General features: G+C 33.7%; 3 protein-coding genes and 1 long non-coding RNA gene across 4 annotated transcripts; 2 read left to right on the forward strand and 2 right to left on the reverse strand.

Annotated features, from left to right (window-relative positions):
* Positions 1-436: 436 nt before the first annotated feature.
* LOC127742543 (uncharacterized) lies at positions 437-1,725 on the reverse strand. The gene is made up of 2 exons (XR_008003889.1): positions 1,461-1,725; positions 437-722 (listed from the first exon to the last, which is right to left on the reverse strand). It is a non-coding gene; the product is annotated as an uncharacterized LOC127742543 (long non-coding RNA).
* Positions 1,726-3,143: 1,418 nt separating this feature from the next.
* LOC107468536 (uncharacterized protein At4g04980) lies at positions 3,144-6,738 on the reverse strand. Its single transcript, XM_016087843.3, has 9 exons — positions 6,354-6,738; positions 6,035-6,232; positions 5,849-5,944; positions 5,619-5,745; positions 4,302-5,523; positions 4,035-4,200; positions 3,787-3,951; positions 3,544-3,696; positions 3,144-3,447 (listed from the first exon to the last, which is right to left on the reverse strand). Exons 1-9 carry the CDS (start codon positions 6,408-6,410, stop codon positions 3,262-3,264), a joined length of 2,370 nt encoding a protein of 789 aa, XP_015943329.1. The 5' UTR covers positions 6,411-6,738; the 3' UTR covers positions 3,144-3,261.
* Positions 6,739-12,646: 5,908 nt separating this feature from the next.
* Positions 12,647-15,473, forward strand: LOC107468535 (GPN-loop GTPase QQT2). Its single transcript, XM_016087841.2, has 6 exons — positions 12,647-12,860; positions 13,006-13,138; positions 13,248-13,474; positions 13,678-13,968; positions 14,680-14,885; positions 15,012-15,473. The coding sequence occupies exons 1-6, from the start codon at positions 12,825-12,827 to the stop codon at positions 15,298-15,300; spliced, it is 1,182 nt and encodes a 393-aa protein (XP_015943327.1). The 5' UTR covers positions 12,647-12,824; the 3' UTR covers positions 15,301-15,473.
* A 7,769-nt stretch (positions 15,474-23,242) lies between these two features.
* On the forward strand, positions 23,243-23,903 carry LOC107468479 (TIR-only protein-like). Its single transcript, XM_016087784.3, has 2 exons — positions 23,243-23,691; positions 23,785-23,903. Exons 1-2 carry the CDS (start codon positions 23,243-23,245, stop codon positions 23,879-23,881), a joined length of 546 nt encoding a protein of 181 aa, XP_015943270.1. The 3' UTR covers positions 23,882-23,903.
* The last annotated feature ends 645 nt before the right edge of the window (positions 23,904-24,548 follow it).

The following is a 24,548-nucleotide window of genomic DNA, read 5'->3' on the forward strand; positions in this document are numbered from 1 at the left end:
CAAAATAAATTACAATTGCTGGGACTCTGATTTTTCTATTATTGATAAATGCAAACGTCACTCTGCATATTAACAAAGTCTATAACTGCTTATTATAAATTAATTAGTAATTAAAGACTGCGGAAGTCTCATCCAAGCAGGGATTTTCCTTTGTTTAATAATCCTATATACCTACTATTCTTGGAACGGCCCCAACACTTAAGAAACCAATAACTAATTGTTATTGCTTCAAAGTGGCATACATGCATGTGCACCGTCTCCTCAGCTATTTTGTAATTTGTAGAATATAAAAATGGTGAACTTTGTAGTATAAATCAGAGTAAGTATAGAAGCATTTCACCTAATCCTTGTCATTTATTTAATTTGCTGTTGACAACAATTTTTACAAAGCGAAGGGTAATAAAACTATTTGTCATGTTAGAAAAGACATTAACACTTATAAAAATATTCCAAAAATATATTCATATGAATATTATATCTGAAATATAGACACCTATTATTTCTTTATATACAGTAGTGCTTGTTTTCGGTGATGTCCCATGCATGATGCATGTGATTCTCAATGGCGTATGTAACTTGATGTCCTTCTCTTCAAATAAACATACATGCTCTCATCCCTCAGGAGATATTCCATTTAGAATCGCAATTGTGATTAGCTGATGCTTCTGCTTCTGCCAAAAGTTAAAAAATAGGAAACAGGGACCCTTCTATACAGTAACGACCTACGAAGTATGAACACTTTTAAGTTGTCGTATCCACATGTTAGATACATTTTAGGCAACATTCATCGGCATTCGTCTGTGGTTTGATGTGTTTCAACACGTTTAAATACACCTAAATATTCTCAGGTATCAGCATATCCAATCTTATTTTTAACATATATTTTTAAAATAAATTTAGATATAGTATATGATTATATGTTATTATTTATTAAAATAAAATATTTTTAATACTTGATATAATTAAAATAAGACATTAAAAATAATTAAAAAAATTTATATTTTAATATTAATAAAATATCAAAATATCATTACAATTTATTTAAAAAATATTTTATATTTTATATGTATTTTAAAATTTGTGTATCGACTTGTCCTCTATCGCGTCGAATCGCCGTCCTTACATCACAGGTGACGACCCTTCCATTTACCAAAATTGATATTTAATTTTCAAATACTTAACTATAACCATTTTCATTAGACCGTGTTTCTCTACTTTTGCTTATTTTACATTTTCCATCAATTTAGATGTATAAATAGCATTACTCGTAAAATTATATCCAACACTTGTTCTAATTTTTCCATAAACCGAAAACCAAGAAAATGGTTCTTGTTTATTTTTTAATAAATTGAACAATCCCAAATCGTAAATATTACAACATCACACACACACACACTATATAGTATATACTAACTCGTGCAACAGAAAAAGGTTCTTGTTGAAAAATAAATAACTCTTACCATTAAAGTGGCTCCATTCCTTAAGCCCGTTGATATTATTGTAAAACTCAGTCCAACTATGAGAACATGGGGACCCTCTATTCTGCTTTGCTACACACCACTGGGCCTAAGCCCAATAAAAAACACTAATATCACAGTAGTGATTTACGAGGCGGCAGTACAGAAGAGAGAATAGAGGATTCGCCGTGTCCTCAAAGATAGGAGAATTTTGCCTGTACCAAGAAAGATAGTCGTATATTATAAAGTCATGAATGAATTGAATCATGAAAGCTTCTTAGTGATATCAATATATATAGACTCAATAAAGTTCTACTTCTATCTATTTTAGTAGTACAATTGCAATACAATAGTACTGCACTGCCCCTAGCCGGAGAAAAGAGGAGTACAAATGGTACTACCAACTTTACCACAACAACAATGATAGTACTTTCATTTTAAGAAAAAATGACGAATAAGTCCCTAATGGGCCAAGACAAACATGTTTCTAACAAATTAAAAATACAACCATCTCTCAACTCTTTCAAACGCAGGACGTTACAGTATATACGTGGAAGGAAGCTAAAAAACTTAAAGGACATATAAGTCCCTATCCACTCCCTCCACCTCCTCTTACATTACATTTGTTTTGAGGTATTTAGATAGAAATTAAGAGATTAAAATTTAGTATTGGTTCAGAGATTAATACTAAACTTTTTATTTTTTTCTTAAAATTTTAATATTTCAGTATCTCTAAAAAGTAGAGACACAGGGATTAAAATTTTTAGAAATGGAGACAAAAATTTTAATAACATTTTATACCTAAAATACCTTCATTTCAATTAATTAATTCCAATTTTACTTTTTGTGCAAATTAAATTAGAGTTTCATTATTGTTTCAATTTCTGTCTTCCACTTTGCACCAAAACAAAATCCTGAGATTTATTTCAATTTCTGTCTCTTTCTTAATCTCTGTCTCTCAGTCCCAATCTTTCAGTCTCTGTCTCTGCCTCTCCACCAAACACTACCTTACATAACAACATTTCCAGTTCATATTTCCCAGAACCTTCTTCTTATTCTTAGGTATATGCTCAGCTGCTACAATCCATTGAAGACTACATACGTGCACAGGAGTTAAATTAAAGATCAAACAACTACACTGACGTTGAATGAATTGAAGTAAATGTATATAATTGTGTCCAGTGAGTATATCACCCACAAAGCCTGTAGTGTTGCCACTTGAAATTAATTGGTGATATTTTTATTTTAATTTTTTTTTTCAAAATCTGATGCTTGGAATAGTTTTAGTTCCTAATCTGATATGTATTAATTGTTTAATCGTCAATGAAGATTTGAAGAAGAACATGAAGAATGTTCTACAAAATATGAAGAACTGAAAATGGAGGAGGTGGAGGAAGTAGACAGGACCTATATGTCCTTTAATTTTTTAACTTCAGAAAGTAAAGCAAATAAATAAATTATAATCAAAATAAGGCAAGGCTTCAGAAAGTCAAAAAAATTTCTCTGCTGAGTGTGTCCTTTGTTGAGAATAAAGTTATGAAGCTGCAAGTGTAGCTTGAAGCTTCCAACCTCTACTAGCAACTAATTTTCAACACTTAAATTAAGCAAGGTTGCATCCTATCCAAAAAGAAAAACTCCAAACCTCCAACAATCATTTACAAAACAAACGGATTTGAAGTTAAAATGGATATTCAGAAAGTCAGATATATAGTATATACTCTCATTAAGTTCAAGTCTCCAACTACATGCATATATAGTTTAGTATATAGTATACAGTATATATCAGTTTATTTTGTGTGCAGGATCACGGTTGGTTTGGATCACTCTCTATTTCCCTAGCAAGTTCCTTTGTGAGCTTGTCAGCACGATCATCAATTCCACCTGCAAATGTATAAACCTTGAATGCAAATTGGAAAGCTCTCCATAGCAACTTTGCATAATCTTTTCTTTTCCCATCACTATTATTCTTAGCAGCATCACTGCGCCTCTCCTACATTATTTAATGCAAATGCAAATTAAATTATCATGTGTTAACTCTTTGATCTATAATTGGTTTGATCAAATAGTAATATGAATGTTTTCTAACCTTTAGTGCTAACTCCATGCAATTAGAGGAGACGTCCACCATTGCTTCTTTGATTTTTATAAGAATGTGGAAGTCGAATTCAATGTTATGGCCCTTGAATTTCTTGGATTCTTCATCTTTGGTTCGCTCCAAAGCTTCCAACTCTGTTTTGATCTGTGTGTTCCTCGTGTAGGTTAGAAAGTGCTTGCAGAAAAATAAAGGAAGTATTGAGTACATAATTCATAAGGTTATGAGTGATCATACCTTATCGAAATAACGTTCGGTCTTTTCAAGGAGCTGATTCACAGGACTCACTATCTTCCAATTTTGAAGCTCGTTAAGAATTGAATTAAGCTTATTATAGAGTGCTGCTGCCATTCTCATAGCTTCTAACTTCTTCGAGGGGAAATCTTCAAACCTTGATAGGACCTACACTCAGCAATACATAGTATTAATATTATTATGGTATCATCATGTTTGTGTAATTCAAATGGACATGGAAGTTTCTCTACCTGTGATTCATCAGTTAGCTTCTCAAGAACAGACTCAACATCTTGGTGGAACTTGATCAAATCTGTCATATCTTTAGTCTTGTAATTGGTAATAGCAGATCTCAGTTCCTGGATCTGTTTTGCATATTTTTGAACATCTTCTTCTATTTGTTGGAAGTAAGATGATCTAAAAATACATGGAGAAACAAAGAAACAAAATGATAAGGCACTTAGTTTGAATTATTCAAAGGCATTTAGCAGATTATGCAGTTTAAGCAGCTTATATACCTTTTTGTCATCTCTGCTAGAGCATCAGCCATACTTTGTTTTCCTCCGGAACTTGATGCTGCCCCATTTGAGCTGCTTCTCCCGCCACCCGACTTGCCTTTGAGGCTTGACCCTTCCACTTTTCCCTTCAGAGTTCGATAAAGGGCGCCCAATTGTGTTGATCTCTTCAATTTTGTAGTTGCCTTGGGCCGCAAGCATCTACCTGAACCAGGTGGAGGTGGTGGCAATGCAGCACCCCCATTTCCACGTGGCAGTGGTGGTGGAGGTGCTGGAGCTGATCCGGATTTCAAGGACATGGGTGGTGGAGGTGGTGGAGCTGATCCGGCTTTCAAGGACATGGGTGGTGGAGGTGGTGAAGCTGATCCGGCTTTCAAGGATATGATTGGGGGAGATGGTGATGGAGGTGATGATACTGAACTCAAGCTTGAGCTCAGAGGCACTGGTGGTGGAGAAGGTGGTGGTGGTATATTAAGTGCTACAACACTTTTTTGCAATTTGGCTGATGATGGTGCAGGTGGAGGTGGTGGTGGTGGTGGCGGAGGCAGCATTGCCTTATTTGGCTGCATAACATTTGTTGCTGTTACTACTGGCGATAATGGAGATGAATTTGATGATGGTGCAAGCTTTGGTGCTTCCTCCATCAGCATAGCTGTTGTTTCCAATGGTTTGGGAGATTGTGACTTTTCCTCTTTTTCTTCTTGCATTGCTTGAGCTTCATCACATTCTTTATGATCTGCATTTGTTATCTCTGATTTCTCTGTTGTCTCCATACTAAAAACTAGATCCTCTGATGTGTCATCCTTTTCATCTTTTCCATCTTTGTGATCCACTTCCATTTCTCTGTCTGGTTCCTCATTAATCTTCTTGTTTTGAGTTGCCTTGTGGGGTGGTGACATATGGAAAGACAAGCGCTTCAAATCAATTGGATTCAGCTTTCCCAAAGACTGAATTCTGAGAGTCCTAAGCGGTGAGGTACCAGAAGATTTTGGACTGTTCTCTCCGGTTCTGGCAGGGTATTTCATGGGTTCTGGAAGAACACCTCTAGGTGTGTCCGGAGAAGAGCTGCCCAAGAAGCTGCTACCATGAAAGGAAGGGGAACCATATGTAGGTGTAGATTTTCCGAATGTCCCAAATTCGTTCTTATTATAATCTTCTTCCATGATATCAAACTTGTCATTTGCAATCTTGATCATACAATCAAGTGTGGCCAACAAAGTTTCCCCTGAAAAAAAAAAAACGTTTAAAACAAGTACTCCATTCAAATTCTGCCAAAATTCAAGTTTTTCAATCCCCTCACAGAATCTATCAATCACATACCAAGTTGCAGCATATTGCTCCTATCCTTGCAAGAAGGAAACACACAATTGATGTTGTTAGTGCAGTCACTATTCATTATCCATGACTCTCCAATAGACTTCAAAACCTCACAAAAGTAGGCTAGAGCCTGGGGGAAAAAAATAAATTTGGTTACATTCATATTCAGGGAGACTAAGATTTAATGAATCACAATTAGGAACAAAAATTGATGTTCAAAGGGATGTTTGAACCTGATCAGTAGACTTATCCTTAATCCTCGAAACCTTATTTTGCAATATGATCCCTGGATAGAGCCCATGCAGATCACCCAGGGTTGTAATAACCATCTGCAAAACGAAGCAGATGAATATTGTAAGAACAAAATGGAAAAAGAATGCTGTATTTTAATCAAACACATAGAGGGCATAACAAAATACCTCACGTAAGGAGATAGATGTGTTCAATGGAGCTAGGTCAATGATGTCCCTGAAGACCAAGATCTTCTTATGGACCTGAATCATTAGCATCAATTGATCTGCACTCACAAATGACCACTCCATTGACTCTCCCTTCTTCCCTTCATTCAATGATTTTGAAAATTGCTTCTTTGGAGAACTATTAGTCCCCTTCATAGGCTGCACATACATATATCGTTAAAATACTGAATCCTATACACACTTTTCTATGTAGTACATCATGCATTGTTTATATGATTAAATCATGGAAAAAATGAAGGGTCAGAATTCAGAAACTTACATCATAAGTTCTTCTTCTATTGAGCAAAGGAAAACCGCATAATCTGCTAGATGCCATACGATCTTAAATTGCTTATAATGATTGAAAAGCGAAGACTAAAAATATGAATATAATTTATGATGATGTGCCAAGCACAACTAATTAAGGGAACACGTATTAGCATGTTGACATGTTCATCTTGAAGAGATGAAAACCCTGCAAAAAATTAGTTTTTTAATATAACAGAATAATGATTTTAATATAACAGAAGCCTTCAACTCTTTGTTTCTGAATATTCAAGGAGACATGCAAGCCATATATTAGGGATGTTAGACCTAATAATTGGTGGGACACAACAATTAAATGTTGTAATTGTAGTTCTAATGGAACTTTCTCAAAAAGAGAAGAGCCAAGGAATGAAAGTGAGAGAGGTAAAGGTTTTATAAAAAAAAGATTTGATTTAATTTGTTTAAGTTGTTTAATGCGTAATTAGTTTAATGCTAAGTGGGTGAAGAAGCTAGCTACTTCTGATAAACACAACAAGATGCAGTTTTCAGTTACACTTGAATAAGAAAATCACAAAGTTTTAATTTTCATTATTTGAGAATTATTACAAGAAAATAAAATAAATGAACCCAAAACAGAATAACGACAAGAGTTAGAGGGTGTTGTAACAAATTAATGATATCCTGTGAGAGGCTTATTATGCCTAAAAATAACCAAATATATTATTTTTAATTTCTATATTTAGTTAACATTTCTGTCCAAACTTGTAAGAAACTACCCTTTTGTATGAAGAGCGAAAAAATGAGTTTTATTTATAAAATTGTGCTATATTATGTATCATTTGTATTTGATGGCCATTAATTTGTGCAAATGATCTGAACCAATGTTGAATGAAATAAAGTATCATGAATGATGATCACAATGAAAAGAATAATGTACTTGTCTTCCTGAACCCAACAAGAGCTGCATCTACATTCCACATTGATTCATAGATAACATAATAAGTGCAGTTTCTTAATTAACTTATAAGTAATGAAGAACACTTGAAATTCCTAAAAGGACATGCAGGGCAGAGAGTTCATTACAAAAGTTTTTGAATGCAGGAACTATATCTCAAAATATTACAAGCTCTTAGGCAATGTGCATTTTGAAAAAACATTAGACTTTCATTGTAAACTGTAAAGCATAATCCAGAACAGCCTTGGAATCCATGCCAAGCAGAGAAAACTGTCAGCATAAAAGATTTTTCCCTTTGTTTGCAATGGTGGAGTAGGATCAATTTTAGGTTGGAAAGGAATATGATCATAATTTTAAATGTATTTTCCCCTTTGTTTGATTGATTAATGCCCAATATTAAGAATCTATTTAAGAATACAGCTGATATTTTTACTTGCTTTGCTTGAGACAGGAATGAGAAATTTGACTTCACAATGGATCTATTTCCCATTTTACATTTTTTTTATCCTATTTTATGTGGAATGTCCACAAAATGAAATTTATAAATATCTTTTCTCCCTTATAAGGGAGCATATATCCTTTCTGTGAATAACCCAACAGATAATACCAAAGAAGCTAGTACACAATTTTTAATACCGAATGCTAGTGAGCCAATATTACTAACTTAAAAATATTGAAGAGATAAACTATTCGGTTAGGATTGACTTTTAAAAAAAAATATTAATTTTTAAATAAAAGGATTATTTTATATTTAGATAGGTGATTGAATTCCACCTATGTTACACCTGTGGTACATAATCGATTCTAAACCGGGATAAAGAAGGAGGGTTGTGTTAGGCTTTCGACAGCTAACGTAAAACTTAGTCGAATCTTCATGACAAGGATCAAAGATGTTATTGTGCTAAAGTTAGGTCGTTGTCCGGAAGCAACGCGCTGTATGACTCGCGTACAGTGTCAAATGAGTAAGAGCCGTTGCATCGGTGCCCCAGTGTAATATTAAATGAGCAAGGGTTCCCGCATTTCCATGAACAGACGAAGTTAAATAAGCTAGTTTACAAAGAAAAAAGGTAAAGGTAAAGGTCGGAACGACAGAAGGTTGAGATTTGGGACATGGAATATAAGCATTCCGTACTTTAACAGGAAAATCTATGGAGCGAGATGGCAGATACCATGACAAGGAGAAAAATTAATATCATGTTCCTACAAGAAATAAAATGGGTCAACGCGAAGGTTAGATACTTGGATACCTCCGGGTTCAAACTTTGGTATACAGAAAAAGTGAAGAATAGGAATGGAGTAGGTATTATCGTGGATAAGCAGTGGAAGAAGGACGTAGTGGATATCAAGAGGGTGGGTGATCGGATCATCTCTATCAAACTTGTGGTGGAATGAGGTACTTTTCATGTGATTAGTGCCTATGTACCGCAAGTGGGTTCGGACGAGTAACACAAGTTAAGATTTTTGGAGAATTTAGAGAGTTTGGTCCAAGACATACTTTCGTGAGATAAAATTTTTTTATGAGGAGATTTAAATGGCCATGTTAGAAGAGAAGTGACTCAGTATGAAAGTATTCACGGAGGCCATAGTTTCGGGGTAGTCAATACCGAGGGTAAAACTATTTTGAACTTTTCCTCAACATTTGACCTTCTTATCGCAAAACATGTTTTAAGAGAGACGAACATCTTATAACATATAGGAGTGGCATAACAAGCTCTCAAATCGACTTCTTCTTATTGAGGAGAGTCGACCAGAAATTTTGCATTAATTGTAAAATTATTCCGGGAGAGAGTTTAACAACATAGCATAGGATGCTCGTTATGGATTTTTGCATTGAGTAAAAGTTAAGGAAAAGATATCATACGAAAAACCCAATGACGAGGTGGTGGCGAATGAAAAGTGAGGAACAAAGAAGATTCCTAAAACGGGTAGGAGAAGAGACAAAGTGGGAAGAAGATGGAAGTACGGAAGAGATGTGGAGGGAGATGGCAAAAGTTTTTAGAATAACAGTAAAATAAAGTTTTGGTGAATCTAAAGGGATAGGACCAAGAGACAAGGAGTCCTGGTGGTGGAATACGCGTATACAAAAAAAGATAAAGGCAAAAAGGGAGTGCTTTAAAGAGTGGTATTTGTGCCGTAATGCATATAATTGAAAAAAAATATAAGGTAGCTAAGAAAGAGACAAAAAAGACTGTAAGTGAAGTAAAAACAAGGACATATGAGGGTCTCTACCAGTCTTTAGACACGAATGAAGGAGAAAAAAGTATATATAAAATCACAAAGAGTCGTGAAAGAAGAACGAGAGACTTTGATCATATTAAGTACATGAAGAATAAAGACGTAGAGATTTTGGCTCAAGATGAGAAGATCAATGAAAGGTGGAAAAAATTACTTCTATGATTTATCTAATGAAGAACAGAAGACTCTTCCAAGTCTTGGTCGGTTATGCACGAGGGAAGAAGATTAAAACTTTGACTACTATCGAAGGATTCGAGACTTCGAGGAAAAAGAGACTTTAAAATAGATGACAAATGGAAGGGCAGCAGGACCAAATAATATTCCGATTAAAGTTTGAAAGAGATTTATAGAGAAAGGTATCAGTTGGTTAACTAAACTTTTTAATGAGATTTTAAGGTCAAAGAAGATGTCAGATGAGTGGAGAAAGAACACCTTGATATCTATCTATAAGAATAAGGGAGATATACAGAGTTTCAAAAACTATAGAGGGATCAAGCTCATGAGTCATACAATAAAGTTATGGAAAATGGTGATAGAACGGAGGTTGAGACAAGAGATACAAATAACAGAGAACCAATTTGGTTTTATGCCATACAGATCCACCACTAAAGCTACATACCTGTTAAGAAGGATGATGAACAGGTATCGTAGTAATAAAATGGATCTACATATGATGTTTATTGATTTGAAAAAAGTATACAATAGAGTGCCAAAGGAGGTCTTATGAAAGGTTTTGAAAAGGAAAAGCGTAACGATCGCATATATTCGTTCAATTAAAGACATGTATGATGGTGCTATAACTAGTGTGAAGACTCAAGATAGTGTGACAGAAATTTTCTATTGCTACAGGATTACACTAGAGATCATCCTTAAGTCCATATCTTTTCACATTAGTCTTGGAAGTACTTACAGAGTATATCCAAGAGCTTGTGCCATAGTGCATGATTTTTGCTGATGACATCGTCCTTATGGGAGAGTTAAGAGAAGACTTAAATAAGAAGTTAGATTTATGGAAAGAAGCTTTAGAAGTGTATGGTCTGCGCATAAGTCATAGCAAGACAGGATATATGGAATGTAAGTTCGGAGGTCAAAGGAAAAACCTTAACACATAGATAAAGATTAGAGAAAACATCCTACGAAAAGTTAAAAGTTTTATGTATCTTGGGTGCATCATTCAAGATGACGAAGAGATTGAACAAGATGTAAATCACAGGATCCAAGGAGGTTGTTCTAAATGGCGGAGTGTGTCTGGGTTTATATGTGACAAAAAATGCTTTTAAAACTTAAAGATAAATTCTATCGTACTGCTTTCAGACTGGCTATGTTTTATGGTATAGAGTGTTGTGCAGCCAAAGGGGAGCACAAACATAAGTTAAGTATGACAGAGATGAAGATGTTAAGACGGATGAGTGATCATATGCAATTGGTTAGAATAAGAAATAAGAAACGAAGATATTCGAGAGAGAGAGTTGGAGTAGCACCTATTGTGAAAAAAGATGGTAAAATTGCGTTTGAGGTGTTTTGGACATGTGAGAAGACAATCGACAGAGCATCTAGTCAGGAGGATGGATGAAATGGAAGATGGAAAATGGGTGAAAGACAGAGGAAGACCTAGGAAGACCATCCCTAAGGTGGTCAAATAAGATCTACAACGATCTCTCTATAGACATGATACATAATAAAACTCAATGATGTTGTTTGATGCATGTAGCTGACCTCATTTAATGGGACAAGACTTCGTTGTTGTCGTTGTTGTTGGTTAGATAGGTTATTTATTTTTTTAAATATTAAAAATAATTTTTATTTTTTAAAAGTAAAATATAGTTGGCTAAATGAATATAATTTTTTAATAAAAAGTAATTTATTTTTTTAAAATATTTTTTTAGTTAAAAAAATCAATCTAAACTAACACTAATGATTTTAAAACAAGACAAAAAAATTTTGATTACTTAGAATTTTTTATTTTTAATTACTGTTGAGCATTATTTTTACTATTAGCAATTGATTTAACGACCAACATAAAATTAGACTGAAAATTATTAGTTAAATAAGTCGTTAAGAAAGTAGTCTCTAAAATGATTATAAATTAGCAATCGATCTAGCGACCATCATAAATCCTAAACTGAAAAAACATGAGTAATATACCCTTTTCAGTCCCTATCCTTTTTGAAAATTGACAAGCCGCCCCTAACATTTAAAAAATGACAAATCGACTCCTGTCTATTTCTTCCGTTAGACACATCGACCCTTCTGTGGTTCCCTCGCTTGAAATTCGACGGAAAATGCTGACCTATACCGGTGAGTTGGTGACTTGGCATGGACACATCAGCTGAATTTGTTAGGACGATATAGCCCCTGCCACTCATTAAAACGTCGTCGTTCTCAGTAAAAGAGAGACGCGCGTTTTGGAGACGTAAGGGGAGAAGGCGGAGAACGTCTCCAAAATGCACGTCTCTCATTTACCGAGAACGAAGATATTTTGATAATTGGGCATGGGCTATATCGTCCTAACAAATTCAGCTGATGTGTCCATGCCAAGTCACCAGCTCACCGTTACAGGTCAGTGTTTTCTGTCGAATTTCAAGTGAGGGAACCATAGAATGGTCGATGTGTTTAACGGAAGAATTCGAAAGGGCCGATTTATCATTTTTTAAACGTTAGGGGATGATTTGTCAATTTTCCAAGAGGACAGGATCAGAAAGAGTATTTTCTCAAAAAACATTAATCATTAAATCAATTGTTAATAGTTAAAGATTAATTTATTTTTTTATTTAAAAAACTATGAATTAATTTATGGTTTTTTTTATTATATACTTATTTGTCCAACATAAAAATTTTTACAAATAAATTAAGAGTACCTCTAAAAATAAAAAATTTTAAAATACAAAATTACAAATAAAAAAAGTAAAAATTTATATACACTTATACTGTTATGTTTTTCACCCAAAAAAAAAATATTGGTATGTTTTCCTAAAGTTAATAATTTTAAAATATTAAAAATTAATTTATCTAAACTTGTCATATCTTCTGATAGTTAGGCGATAAAAAAAAACTAAAAAAAAATTCATTCTTGATTTTTGGATTTATAAATATTTAAATTTTAAAAATTTAAAAATATATTTAAGTGCCTTAGTTAAGAATAAAAAAAAGGTAGTTCTTTACGGACAAACCCTAAACCCTTAATACATTTCCTCCTTCTCTCTCAATCCGTGACTCAGCTCTAACTCTGAATCCCCCAGTCGCGATTCGCCGACCTCACCTCCTCCTCCAGCCGCGCCTCCTCACTCAGCCCCTATGCATATGGATTCCACCGATTCTTCGGCAGTTCAAGTAATCACTCCAAGCATCACTCTCTTCACTCTGCTTTTCCTTAATTTTGGTTTTTTATTTCCACGTTAATTAGGTGTTTTTAACTTTGAAAATTTGCATCGTTGGATTCTTTATGCTTTTTTTTTTTGTTGGTTTGATTTTGAAGGGAGAAGACAAAGAGAAGGAGCAGCTCACAGAGAATATGAACAAATTGCATATTGAAGGATCATCATCATCTGGGAATGGATCACCTAACTTCAGAAGAAAACCGGTCATTATCATAGTTGTAGGAATGGCAGGTAAATATTTAATGGTTCTTGCTTAGTTGCTCTCTTGTGCTAAAGTAACAGAAAATGGTGTTAGAAGAACTGAACAATGACTGAGAATTAAAACTAAATTTGTGCTTAGGTACTGGGAAAACAACATTTCTTCATAGGTTGGTTTGCCACACACAAATGTCGAATATTCGGGGTTATGTGGTCAATCTCGACCCAGCTGTTATGACTCTGCCGTTTGCTGCAAACATTGATATTAGAGATACTGTTAAGTACAAAGAAGTCATGAAGCAGTTTAACCTTGGCCCTAATGGTGGAATTTTGACTTCCCTTAACTTGTTTGCTACCAAGTTTGACGAGGTAATAATTGCTTATTGGTTCATGAAACATTTTGGTTTCAATCTTACTTATTACCCTATTTACTCCTTTTTGAATTAAGTGTCCTTCATACTATTCTGTTCAGGTAGATTTTCTTGAGTGCTCTTCATCTTACTATTCTGGTTTCGCTCCCAGCTATGGTGCTTAAATGCAGTTTATGAAATGTTTTTGCTTGTTGTTTTCAGGTAGTCTCTGTTATCGAGAGGCGAGCAGATCAACTTGACTATGTTCTTGTGGATACGCCTGGGCAGATCGAGATATTCACCTGGTCTGCTTCTGGTGCTATTATTACAGAAGCATTTGCCTCCACATTCCCCACTGTAGTCACCTATGTTGTTGATACACCTCGTTCAGAAAATCCCACCACTTTCATGAGCAACATGCTTTATGCTTGTAGTATCCTCTACAAGACCAGGTTACCTCTTATCTTGGCTTTCAACAAGGTTGATGTAGCTCAGCATGAATTTGCCTTGGAGGTATTCTTTATTCCTGAAGAATCTTATTATTGTTTTGTTTACTGATTTGCATCTAAAGTATAAAGATGGAGACATAATGACATTGAGCTGTATCTATAATGATGTTGTGGATACCACTAGAACATATTCAAAAATCACAAAAGATGATGTTCAAGTTTTTATTTTTTATTTTTTGAAAACATGTACCACCCTCAATCAAAGATGATGTTCAAGTTGATTGAATTATTTTCCCTTATATTGGGAGGTGGACAAAATTGTTACTCGTCTGAATTATCACTTTGGGATGTTTATTTTGATCTTCCTTGTATTGTATGTCTAGACTGCCTATGTATAACTCTAATCAAGAGACATTAGACACTTATGCTTGATGGAGTTGAGACACGTGTAATTTCAATCAGATAGGAATGAAATTTAATTATTGATGGAGAAAATATTCATTAGCCCTTTTTATGTTGGAGTATTTATTGTATAAAGAAATTAAATTACTTTGTTTTAAGTGTGGGTTTATGGTTCCTTCCTTTGCATCTTTCTTTTTGTTTATGCACACAAAAATAAAATGATACTCAAAATGTGCCCCTCTGTTTTTCATTGTTGGTCTCATACTCTCATATAGATTACTCTTTTCCCTTTCTGTTGATCTTGCTGTTTTGTGTTGTTTTTATAGCTTGCTAATTTGCTTGGTCTTACCTTTACTTGAATTTGTATATTTAGTGGATGGATGATTTCGAGGCGTTCCAAGCAGCAGTAAGTTCAGATCACTCGTACACATCAAGCTTGACTCAGAGCCTTTCTCTTGCACTAGATGAATTCTACAAGAATTTGAGATCAGTTGGAGTTTCTGCAATTTCTGGTGCAGGTGTTGAAGACTTCTTCAAGGCTGTTGAAACTAGTGCAGAGGAATACATGGAAAGCTATAAGTATAGTCTAAACTTGACCGAACTTTATTTGTTATCTTATATCATTATATCACTATTAATTTTGCATTACTGCCACTGCAATTTGTTTGTAATGGTTGACGGATTAACTTTTTAATCTTTGGTTAGGGCTGATCTTGATAAAAGACGCGAAGAGAAGCAGCGATTAGAGGCAGAGCGAAGGAGGGAAAACATGGATAAACTGAGGAGGGACATGGAGAAAACTGGGGGACAAAACGTAGTCTTGAGCACTGGTTTGAAAGACAAAGAAGCAAGTAAAAGCAAAAGCATAATAGAAGAGGAGGATGAGGTTGAAGAGGATGATAAAATGGATGATGATGATTTGGGGATATATAGTGAAGAGGGAGATGCTATAGATGAGGATGAAGATGAGGAAGTTGATAGGTTTGCTTTCTAATGCAAATTTTATCAACCAAGCTCTATTTCTCTGGAACTCTACCTTTGTATAGGACCTTGACTTTTATTTGATACATGGATGCTACCTTTGTATAGGACCTTGACTTCCATTTGATACATGGATGCTACCTTTAGAGTTTGATCACTAATTAATCAACTATTTTGTTTCTTATATACTGCTGTGATTGCTAAACTAGGTTCTTGTTCTCTTATTGGTTGCAATTCATAATATCGTTGCTTTTGTACAATTTTCTTTCGTTGTTTAAATATGATACCAATTTCTGTTGTAGAACATGTTTCTTAATTTGGTCACTAACCCTACAATTGCAAGGGTTTACTTTTTTTTTCCTTGGAATTTTAAAAAAGAATCAATTGTAACAAACCAAATAGGTACATAGCTTAAGTTGCACAATTGTTTTAGGTTGTTTTTACAGGGATGCATTTTGTTTGTCATGAAATCATTTTTTTCAAAAGTTCATTCTTCCAAAAGTTTAAGCTAATAGGAGGGATAACATAAATAGTTATATCTCTAGTACTTTCTTTTCTTTTTTATTTGTTTTATGCTATTTTTATCTTTTTTATTTGTTTTATGCTATTTTTATAGATTGAATTCTAGATCTTTTAGACATAGAACTTTGATATACAACAACAACAAAGCCTTGTCCTACTAAGTGGGGTCGGTTACATGAATCAAACGACGCCATTGTGCTCTGTCATGCGTCATGTCTACAGAGAGACCGTTTACATGTAGATCTTGTTTGACCACCTCATGGATGGTCTTCTTAGGTCTTCTTCTGCCTTTCGCCCTTTGTCCATCTTCCATCTCATCCACCCTCCTGACTGGATGTTCTATCGGTCTTCTTTTCACATGTCCAAATCACCCGAGACGCGATTCAACCATCTTTTTCACAATGGGTGCTACTCCAACTCTCTCCCTTATATCTTCATTCCTTATTTTATCCAATCGCGTATGACCACTCATCCATCTCAACATCTTCATCTCTGCCACACTCAGCTTATGTTCGTACTCCCCTTTAGCTGCCCAACACTCCGTACCATACAGCATAGCCGGTCTTATAGCGGTGCGATAGAATTTACCTTTAAGTTTTAAAGGCACTTTTTTGTCGCATATAAAACCAGATGCACTCCGCCATTTTGACCAACCTGCTTGGATCCTATGATTTACATCATGTTCAATCTCTCCATTATCCTGTATGATGCACCCAAGATACTTAAAACTTTTTAACTTTTCGTAGGATGTTCTCTCCAATTTTCACCTCTATATTGGAGTTTTCCCTTCTCAGACTAAACTTACATTCCATATATTCTGTCTTGCTACGGCTTATGCGCAGACCATACACTTCTAGAGCTTCTCTCCATAACTCCAACTTCTTATTTAGGTCTTCCCTTGACTCTCCCATAAGGACGATATCATCGGCAAAAATCATGTACCATGACACAGGCTCTTGGATGTGCTCTGTGAGTACTTCCAAGACTAATGTGAAAAGGTATGGACTTAAGGATGATCCCTGGTGTAATCCTATACCAATAGGGAATTCCTCTGTCACACCACCTTGAGTCTTCACACTAGTTGTGACCCCATCATACATGTCTTTAATTACCCGAATATATGCGATCCTTACTCTCCTCTTTTCTAAAACCTTCCATAAGACCTCCCTTGGTACCCTATCATACGCTTTTTCCAAATCAATAAACACCATGTGTAGATCCCTTTTATTATTACGATACCTCTCCATCATCCTTCTTAATAGGTATATCGCTTCAATGGTAGATCTGCCTGACATAAATCCAAATTGGTTCTCTGTTACCTGTGTCTCTTTTTTCAACCTCCGTTCTATCACCATTTCCCATAACTTCCTAGTATGACTCATAAGCTTAATCCCTCTATAGTTTCTGCAACTTTGTATATCCCCCTTATTCTTGTAGATAGGTACCAAGGTGCTCTTTCTCCACTCATCAGGCATCTTCTTTGACCTTAAAATCTCATTAAAAAGCTTGGTTAACCAGTTGATGCCTTTTCCTCCAAGACCCTTCCAAACTTCAATCGGGATATTATCAGGTCCTACTTTGCAATTCTATATATACCTTTTTCTCCTTCTTTCGTGTCCAAAGACTGGTAGAGACCCTCATATGCTCTTGTTCTTGCTTCACTTACAGCCACTTTTGTCTCTTTCTTAGCCGCCTTATATTTTTCCCAGTTATCTGCATTGCGGCATAAAGACCACTCTTTAAAGCATTCCCTTTTTATCTTTATCTTTTCTTGTATACTCGCATTCCACCACCAGGATTCCTTGTCTCTTGGTCCTATTCCTTTAGATTCACCAAAACTTTCTTTTGCTGTTCTTCTAATAACTTCTGCCATCTCCCTCCACATCTCTTCCGTGCTTCCATTCTCATCCCACTTTGCCTCTTCTCCTACACGTCTTTGGAAGCTTCTTTGTTTCTCACCTTTCAGTCTTAGGAAGCTTCTTTGTTCCTCATCTTTCATCCGCCACCACCTTGTCCTTGGGTTCTTCGTATGATGTCTTTTCCTCAACTTTTGCTCAACGCAAAAATCCATGACGAGCACCCTATGTTGTGTTGTCAAACTCTCTCCCGAGATAATTTTACAGTTAATGCAAAATTTCCGGTCGACTATCCTCAACAAGAAGAAGTCGATTTGAGAGCTTGTCATGCCACTCTTATAGGTTATAAGATGTTCGTCTCTCTTTTTAAAACATGTATTTGTGATGAGAAGATCAAACGTTGAGGAAAAGTCCAAAATAGTTTTACCCTCGGCATTGATCACCCCGAAACCATGGCCTCCGTGAATACTCCCATATCCAGTCACTTCTCTCCCAACATGGCCATTTAAATCTCCTCCTAAGAAAATCTTATCTCCCAAAGGTATGCCTTGGACCAAACTCTCTAGATCCTCCCAAAACCTTATCTTGTATTGTTCGTCCGAACCCACTTGCGGTGCATAGGCGCTAATCACATGGAAAGCACCTCCCTCCACCACAAGTTTGATAGAGATGATCCGATCTCCCACCCTCTTGACATCCACTACGTCCTTCTTCCACTGCTTATCCACAATTATTCCAACTCCATTCCTATTCTTCACCTTTCCTGTATACCAATGTTTGAAACCAGAAGAATCCAACTCCCTAGCCTTTGCACCAACCCATTTTGTTTCTTGTAGGCACATAATGTTAATCTTCCTCCTTGTCATGGTGTCCACCACCTCCATGGACTTTCCTGTTAGAGTGCCTATATTCCATGTCCCAAATCTCAACCTTCTGTCGCTTTGACCTTTACCTTTTTCTTTGTGAACTAGCTTATTTACCCTCGTCCGTTCACGAAAACGCGAGAACCCTTTCTCATTTAACACTACATCTGGGCACCGATGCAGCGGCTCTTGCTTTGACACCGTACTCGAGCTATACGGCGCGTTGCTTCCGGGCAACGACCTAGCTTTAGCGCAATAATGTCTTTGATTCATGTCATAGGGGGTTCGGCTATATTTTTATGTTGGTTGCCGAAGACCTAACACAACCTTCCTCCTTTATCCGGGTTTGGGACCGGCTATGTACCGCAAGTGTAACATAGGCGGAGTTACATAAAACTTTGATATCATGTCATGAAATTATTTTTTTTAAAAGTTTAAACTGATAGGAAGGGACAACATAAATGATTATATCTCTAACATAATTATTTTAAATGTGTTCTTATTTATTCTTATTTTATAAATTATTTTAATTTTTGTTATTCTTTTATTTTCCCGTTACACGGATCAAATTATTATCTCGTCTAAATCAGTTTTAGCCTTATCATTTCAAATAAAATAAGATGTTTATTTTTTAATTTTTATCTCCTATCCCATCTCAAATTCTTTTGGTTCTAAATAATATTAGGTATTTTTTAAATATCAATTATTTTTTTTAAAATTATTTTGTTTATCTTAAATTTTAGATTTTAAATCATAAATTTTTAATTTCAAATTATAAATTATAAATTTAAACTCTAATATTGACGAATGTTAGCTAACCAAAAAGTTAGTTTTCAATTTTTTTTTTTTTGACAGCGACCTTCTCTTAATTTTAATATACTCCTAAAATACCACCACAAAGCGTTGGATTCTACAAATTTAGCCTCTATATGTTCATTCATGTGAGAGGGGGAAAATTAAAAAAAGGATATGATATGGATTAGAAAAGTGCTTTATTATTAGTTAGATCGGTTGTAATCTATAGTTAATCAATCAAGCATATATGAGACTTGTTAGAAAATTCCTTCTTATTATTACTAATAATTGTTTATAGGTAAATTATTATATTTTAATTGTAATGGACTGAGTCCGATCCGTAATATAATTGAACTCAATCTTTTTGACAAATATATTCTGATTGCTACCAACGAATAAAATGGCTAGCTCATACATTCTAATTTGGTGCAAATAGAATGGTTTAAGTAGATCGAACCTTCTGTTTATTATGACTCTTTCCAAACTGGGGAACTTGGTAAATTAGAGGAACCATTTTTTTTTAAAGGAAAAAAAAAGACGTATGTAATTGATGTAAACCACATTTTAAACGTTCTTTTATAATAATAATAATCCAGGTCATTTTTAATAATTTGTATTTCAGACAAATTAGATTCTAATATTTTTTTTGAAAGATTGATCTAAATATTTTAGAATATTAGATAAATAAGTTCCTTATAAAATAAAAAATAAACTAGTCTCTTATCTTTTAAAATTTAGATTATTTAACCCCTTAACTATATTATATTTTTTATTAAAAAATAAAAGATTAATTCGACAATTTGTCATAAGAAAAAAAATAAAAAAATTATTAAAGACAAATTTAAAATATTATTGAATGCTCATTCCAAATTTAAATAAATAATAATAAACAGAGCACTTAGCTAAGGTGTACAAGCAAACAGTTATCATTATGATTTGATTTGATCCATGTAGTATTTGATCTTTACTTAGTAAAATCAAATTAAATCTAATTATTATTATTCATTGAAAATGCTTTACTCTAATAAATTATATGAGTCAACTTCACTTTAGTTAGATTTAAAATCTAGTTAGCAGTTGATCTTTACTTAGTAAAGCAAATTAAATTTAACTATTATTATTTACTGAAGATGTTTTACTCCAATAAATTATAAATGAGTCAACTTGACTTTAGTTAGATCTAAAATAAATCTAGCCAATACATTTTTTTTTGCCCATGGTATCCCTCAACTCGAGGTGTCAAGGATTAATCTGTCACAGATCGAAGCTCCATTTAAGGGTCTGCTGCTGGCCAATGGGTTGCTGCATGCACAAGGCGGGATTCGAACCTCCAATACTTGCTTAAGCAGATGAGTGAGCTGACCACTCGACCAATCCAAATTAGTTAATCTAGCCAATACATTATAAACAGTTAAACACAAACACATGCTAAAAAGCTCAATTTACTAATTGATATTGATGATGAGCATTGAGCAACACTTTATGATAGTTCTCAGTTATAGTAGTTTCCATTTGGCAACAATAAACTAGTCTCTATCACATACCTTGGACTTTAAGTATTTATTGTTTTTTTTTTTAAGTTAGGAGGGAGACTTGAATCCACAACTTCTAGATAAATATAAAAAAATTATATTATTTGAATTATAATTCGTTGACTTTTAAGTATTTATTGTTACAAATACAACACTTAGTAAATATATTATAATATATAGATATTTTTTCGGGGGAGGGGGGGTAGTAAATATATTATAATATATAGATATTTTTTTGGGGAGGAGGGTAAAAACTAATTTAAAGCTTTATTACTCACAAAAGTACCCTAACATTTGAAAATATTTGATGCATAGTTGTAAGAATGGAACTGGTGATCATGAAATCGATTAGATTACTAGTTTATTAGTTTATTGGTTTAACCGATAAAATCGGTCTTATATAAATACAAAATATAAAATAGTAAAAAGTTTAACAAATTTAAAGTACATATCTACAATATTTTAAGAACAACCAAGTTTCAAATTTTAAAAACAAGTAATACCAAGATAAACATAAATTAGTTAATACTAATACAATAATATCTTAATTTGACACAATAAATATAACAATCCATAATATCAGTAAGTTTCAATACTAATATCAAAGCAGATAACTTTAATCACAACACTAACATTAAAATATATAAAATAAATTAATAAATTTTTAATAAAGTTTATATTTCTATTAATAATAGTAAATAATTAAAAATATAATTAATTCAAAAAATAGAAAATACAAAATTTAAATTAAATTAAATATTTATAAAATTATTTAATTTAAGGTTTCACTATATAATTAGTATTTGTCATATCTAATATCACAGTGGCATAGTGGTAATTAGGAGACATTGTAAACAAGAGGTCCCATATTCGAACCTGAACAACACACTTGTGTGTTTCCTATCCGTCGCGAATGATAACGATAAAAGGGAGAGAATCGATTCTTATCAAATTTGACCGATTTTCGTCGGTTCATATCGATTTTTATTCTTAAATAGTCTAAAAGATAAATTGAACCAGTTGATAGTCCAATTTACTAGTTTTTCAGGTAAATCGATTAATCTGGTTCAATTTTTACGATTATGATTTGATGAGATGTTTATATTTAATATTATTTGAATTATAACTAACAATAATTAAGAAAATAAAGCAACTAATTATTTTTTTGGGGAGAAAAGTTTTATATCCGATATATATGTTAATGCTATATAATTATTTGGCTTATTAAACAGATAGGGAGCATAAAAATTAAAGAGAGCTGAATTAGTGAATTAAATAATGAGAAACCATAAAAGAGATGAAATGTACATTTTTTCCAAAAATCTTAGCACATCAAATTTATTATTATAATTTTCTAGATAAATATTACTAATTTAAGTTTAGTCAGTATAAAACTTACAATAAAAATATTTTATATACACTAAAAATATCTATTAATCAATTATTATATATTGTGTAATGTGTATATTTATACATATTAATTCATATATTTTTTAACTAAATACTCAACCAATAAAACAATCAAACATGTCATAACATAATAATTAAATCTATAATAAATAATTAATTAAACTTGTTTACAATATTAATATATAAAATACTAAATATGTACTTTTATATACCATAATTGAGTATTTATTATAATTGAAGTTACAAGTCATGACAATTAAAACTTTAATTTAAAGCATGTTTGCCACAAATCTGACTGAGGGAGAAACCGACCTCTAAACTTCCACAAAATTGAGGGAAACGAAGAGCCGACCGAAACCCAAAACTTGACGCACAAAATAAGAATGAAAGTATATACTATGAACTAACCCAATACTATTAATTAATTAAAACAAATTCTATTAGCATTATATCTGTCGTGTTTGAAGGACAATTAAGTACGAATAAAATACGGATTTCATAAGAGAGTCAGAAAATTCAAACACTTTTACTCTTTTTAAGTTTTTATTCTTCTTCATTCATTCTTGTCTTCCCCATTGAAAATGCCTCCGTATTTTCTTCAAGTCCACGTGGACTTATACATTGAAATTCAGACTCGAGAAAAAAATAAAAATAATCAAATGAGTCTTCATCAAGGAAATGAAAATCACTTCAATTAATTTTCCACCAAAATTTACGTATATATACCCCATCACATCCTCCTTAAATTTCCCATCAATATAATCTATCTTGTTACTACAAACAAGCAAGATCACAAACAACAATTAAAAATTCTCTTCCCTAAAAGTTTCAAATCAAATAAATAGTTAAATACACACATCATAGTCATATATAAAAGCACCTAACCGGTGTACTTATTAGTAACGCTTTTATTATTAGTGACACAAATATTATTCGTTGCAATTTCATACTACCTAAGGAAATTATATATTAAACTCATGCAGCGTTTGTCAGCAACGTTGTACCGGAAGGTTGCTCGTCCGGCGTGTGACGTGTTCATCAACCACCGTGGGATCGACACGAAGCGAAACATCGCCGGGCTGTTGTACGACAGCCTCACGAGGAATGGTGTAAGATCTTTCTTGGACAGCAAGAATATGAAGCCTGGGGATAGACTCTTTGATCACATTGATAGGGCTATTGTTGGAAGCAAGGTTGGTGTTGCCGTCTTCTCTCCTCGCTATTGCGACTCCTATTTCTGTCTCCATGAGCTCGCTCTGCTCATGGAGTCCAGAAAGAGGGTCGTTCCCATCTTTTTCGACGTCAAACCTTCGAATCTTCGTGTTAAGGATAATGGAACTTGTCCTCCTAACGAGCTTCGAAGGTTTGACTTGGCTCTCCAGGAAGCTAAGAACATTGTGGGTTTAACCTTTGATTCTTCTAAAGGGTAAGTAAGTAAATTCTTCTACATTGTGTGATGTTTGAAAATTAAACGCGTTTTCCTTTTTATTCTAATATTTGAACTTGGGTTTTGATGCAGGGACTGGTCGGAGTTGTTAAGGGATGCTTCGGACGCAGTGATGGTGAACTTGATGGAGGTAGAGGAAGAAAGAAAGCGCATGAAGACGAGGGTGTAATTGTGATACAGTGGAAACTCAGATGCAGTCGACTTTAGGTGAAGTTGATAGCTAAGAGTTGTCAGATGATTTGACTAATTTGACTAAATTTTCATCTAATAGCTCTCCACTATCAACTTCACGTGAAGTCGATTGCACCTAAATTTTCACCTATAATTATACCTCATTCATTTCAGTGCTGGTTCATTCTTCAACCATGGTATATATAGTAAAATTAAATAACACATAAACATTCGTTTATTTTTTGAAGTGTATGGGGGTGATTGAAATTTGAAACCATATGCTTCCCTAGCTATATATAACATTAATTATGTATCATATCATTCAATATTCTTTGGCCTGAAGTAGCTTAATTAATTGGTTTACGCTTCAATTCATTTGTATTACCAAATTCTTTAATTTCTTATTCTTTATTTTTAGGTAGTTTATTTTTTGCTATCTAAATTCTTGTATCTTATGCCCATAATTTGGGATGTATTATTATATCAGTGGAAATAAATGTCCAACTTTTACATGCAACTAGCTAGTTAGTACTTACTTTAGCTGCTACACGTGTATGTATTTTCTATAATGAATACTGAAAAAGTTAATATCATTTAATTTTTTTAAAATTTAAATTATAAATTATAAATTCTTAAATTTAAATTATAAATCTTAAAAAAAATCT

This window comes from Arachis duranensis, chromosome 10 (assembly GCF_000817695.3).
Source record: "Arachis duranensis cultivar V14167 chromosome 10, aradu.V14167.gnm2.J7QH, whole genome shotgun sequence".
NCBI lineage: Eukaryota > Viridiplantae > Streptophyta > Magnoliopsida > Fabales > Fabaceae > Arachis > Arachis duranensis.

Coding starts and splice junctions, on each gene's coding strand:
- LOC107468536 (XM_016087843.3), bottom strand. CDS start 6,410: ATGGCATCTAGCAGATTATGCGGTTTTCCTTTGCTCAATAGAAGAAGA. Junction 3,697..3,786: donor CCGAACGTTATTTCGATAAG/GTATGATCACTC, acceptor AGGAACACACAG/ATCAAAACAGAGTTGGAAGC. Junction 3,448..3,543: donor GCATGGAGTTAGCACTAAAG/GTTAGAAAACAT, acceptor TAAATAATGTAG/GAGAGGCGCAGTGATGCTGC.
- LOC107468535 (XM_016087841.2), top strand. CDS start 12,825: ATGCATATGGATTCCACCGATTCTTCGGCAGTTCAA. Junction 13,139..13,247: donor CATAGTTGTAGGAATGGCAG/GTAAATATTTAA, acceptor ATTTGTGCTTAG/GTACTGGGAAAACAACATTT. Junction 13,969..14,679: donor AGCATGAATTTGCCTTGGAG/GTATTCTTTATT, acceptor TTGTATATTTAG/TGGATGGATGATTTCGAGGC.
- LOC107468479 (XM_016087784.3), top strand. CDS start 23,243: ATGCAGCGTTTGTCAGCAACGTTGTACCGGAAGGTTGCTCGTCCGGCG. Junction 23,692..23,784: donor ACCTTTGATTCTTCTAAAGG/GTAAGTAAGTAA, acceptor GTTTTGATGCAG/GGACTGGTCGGAGTTGTTAA.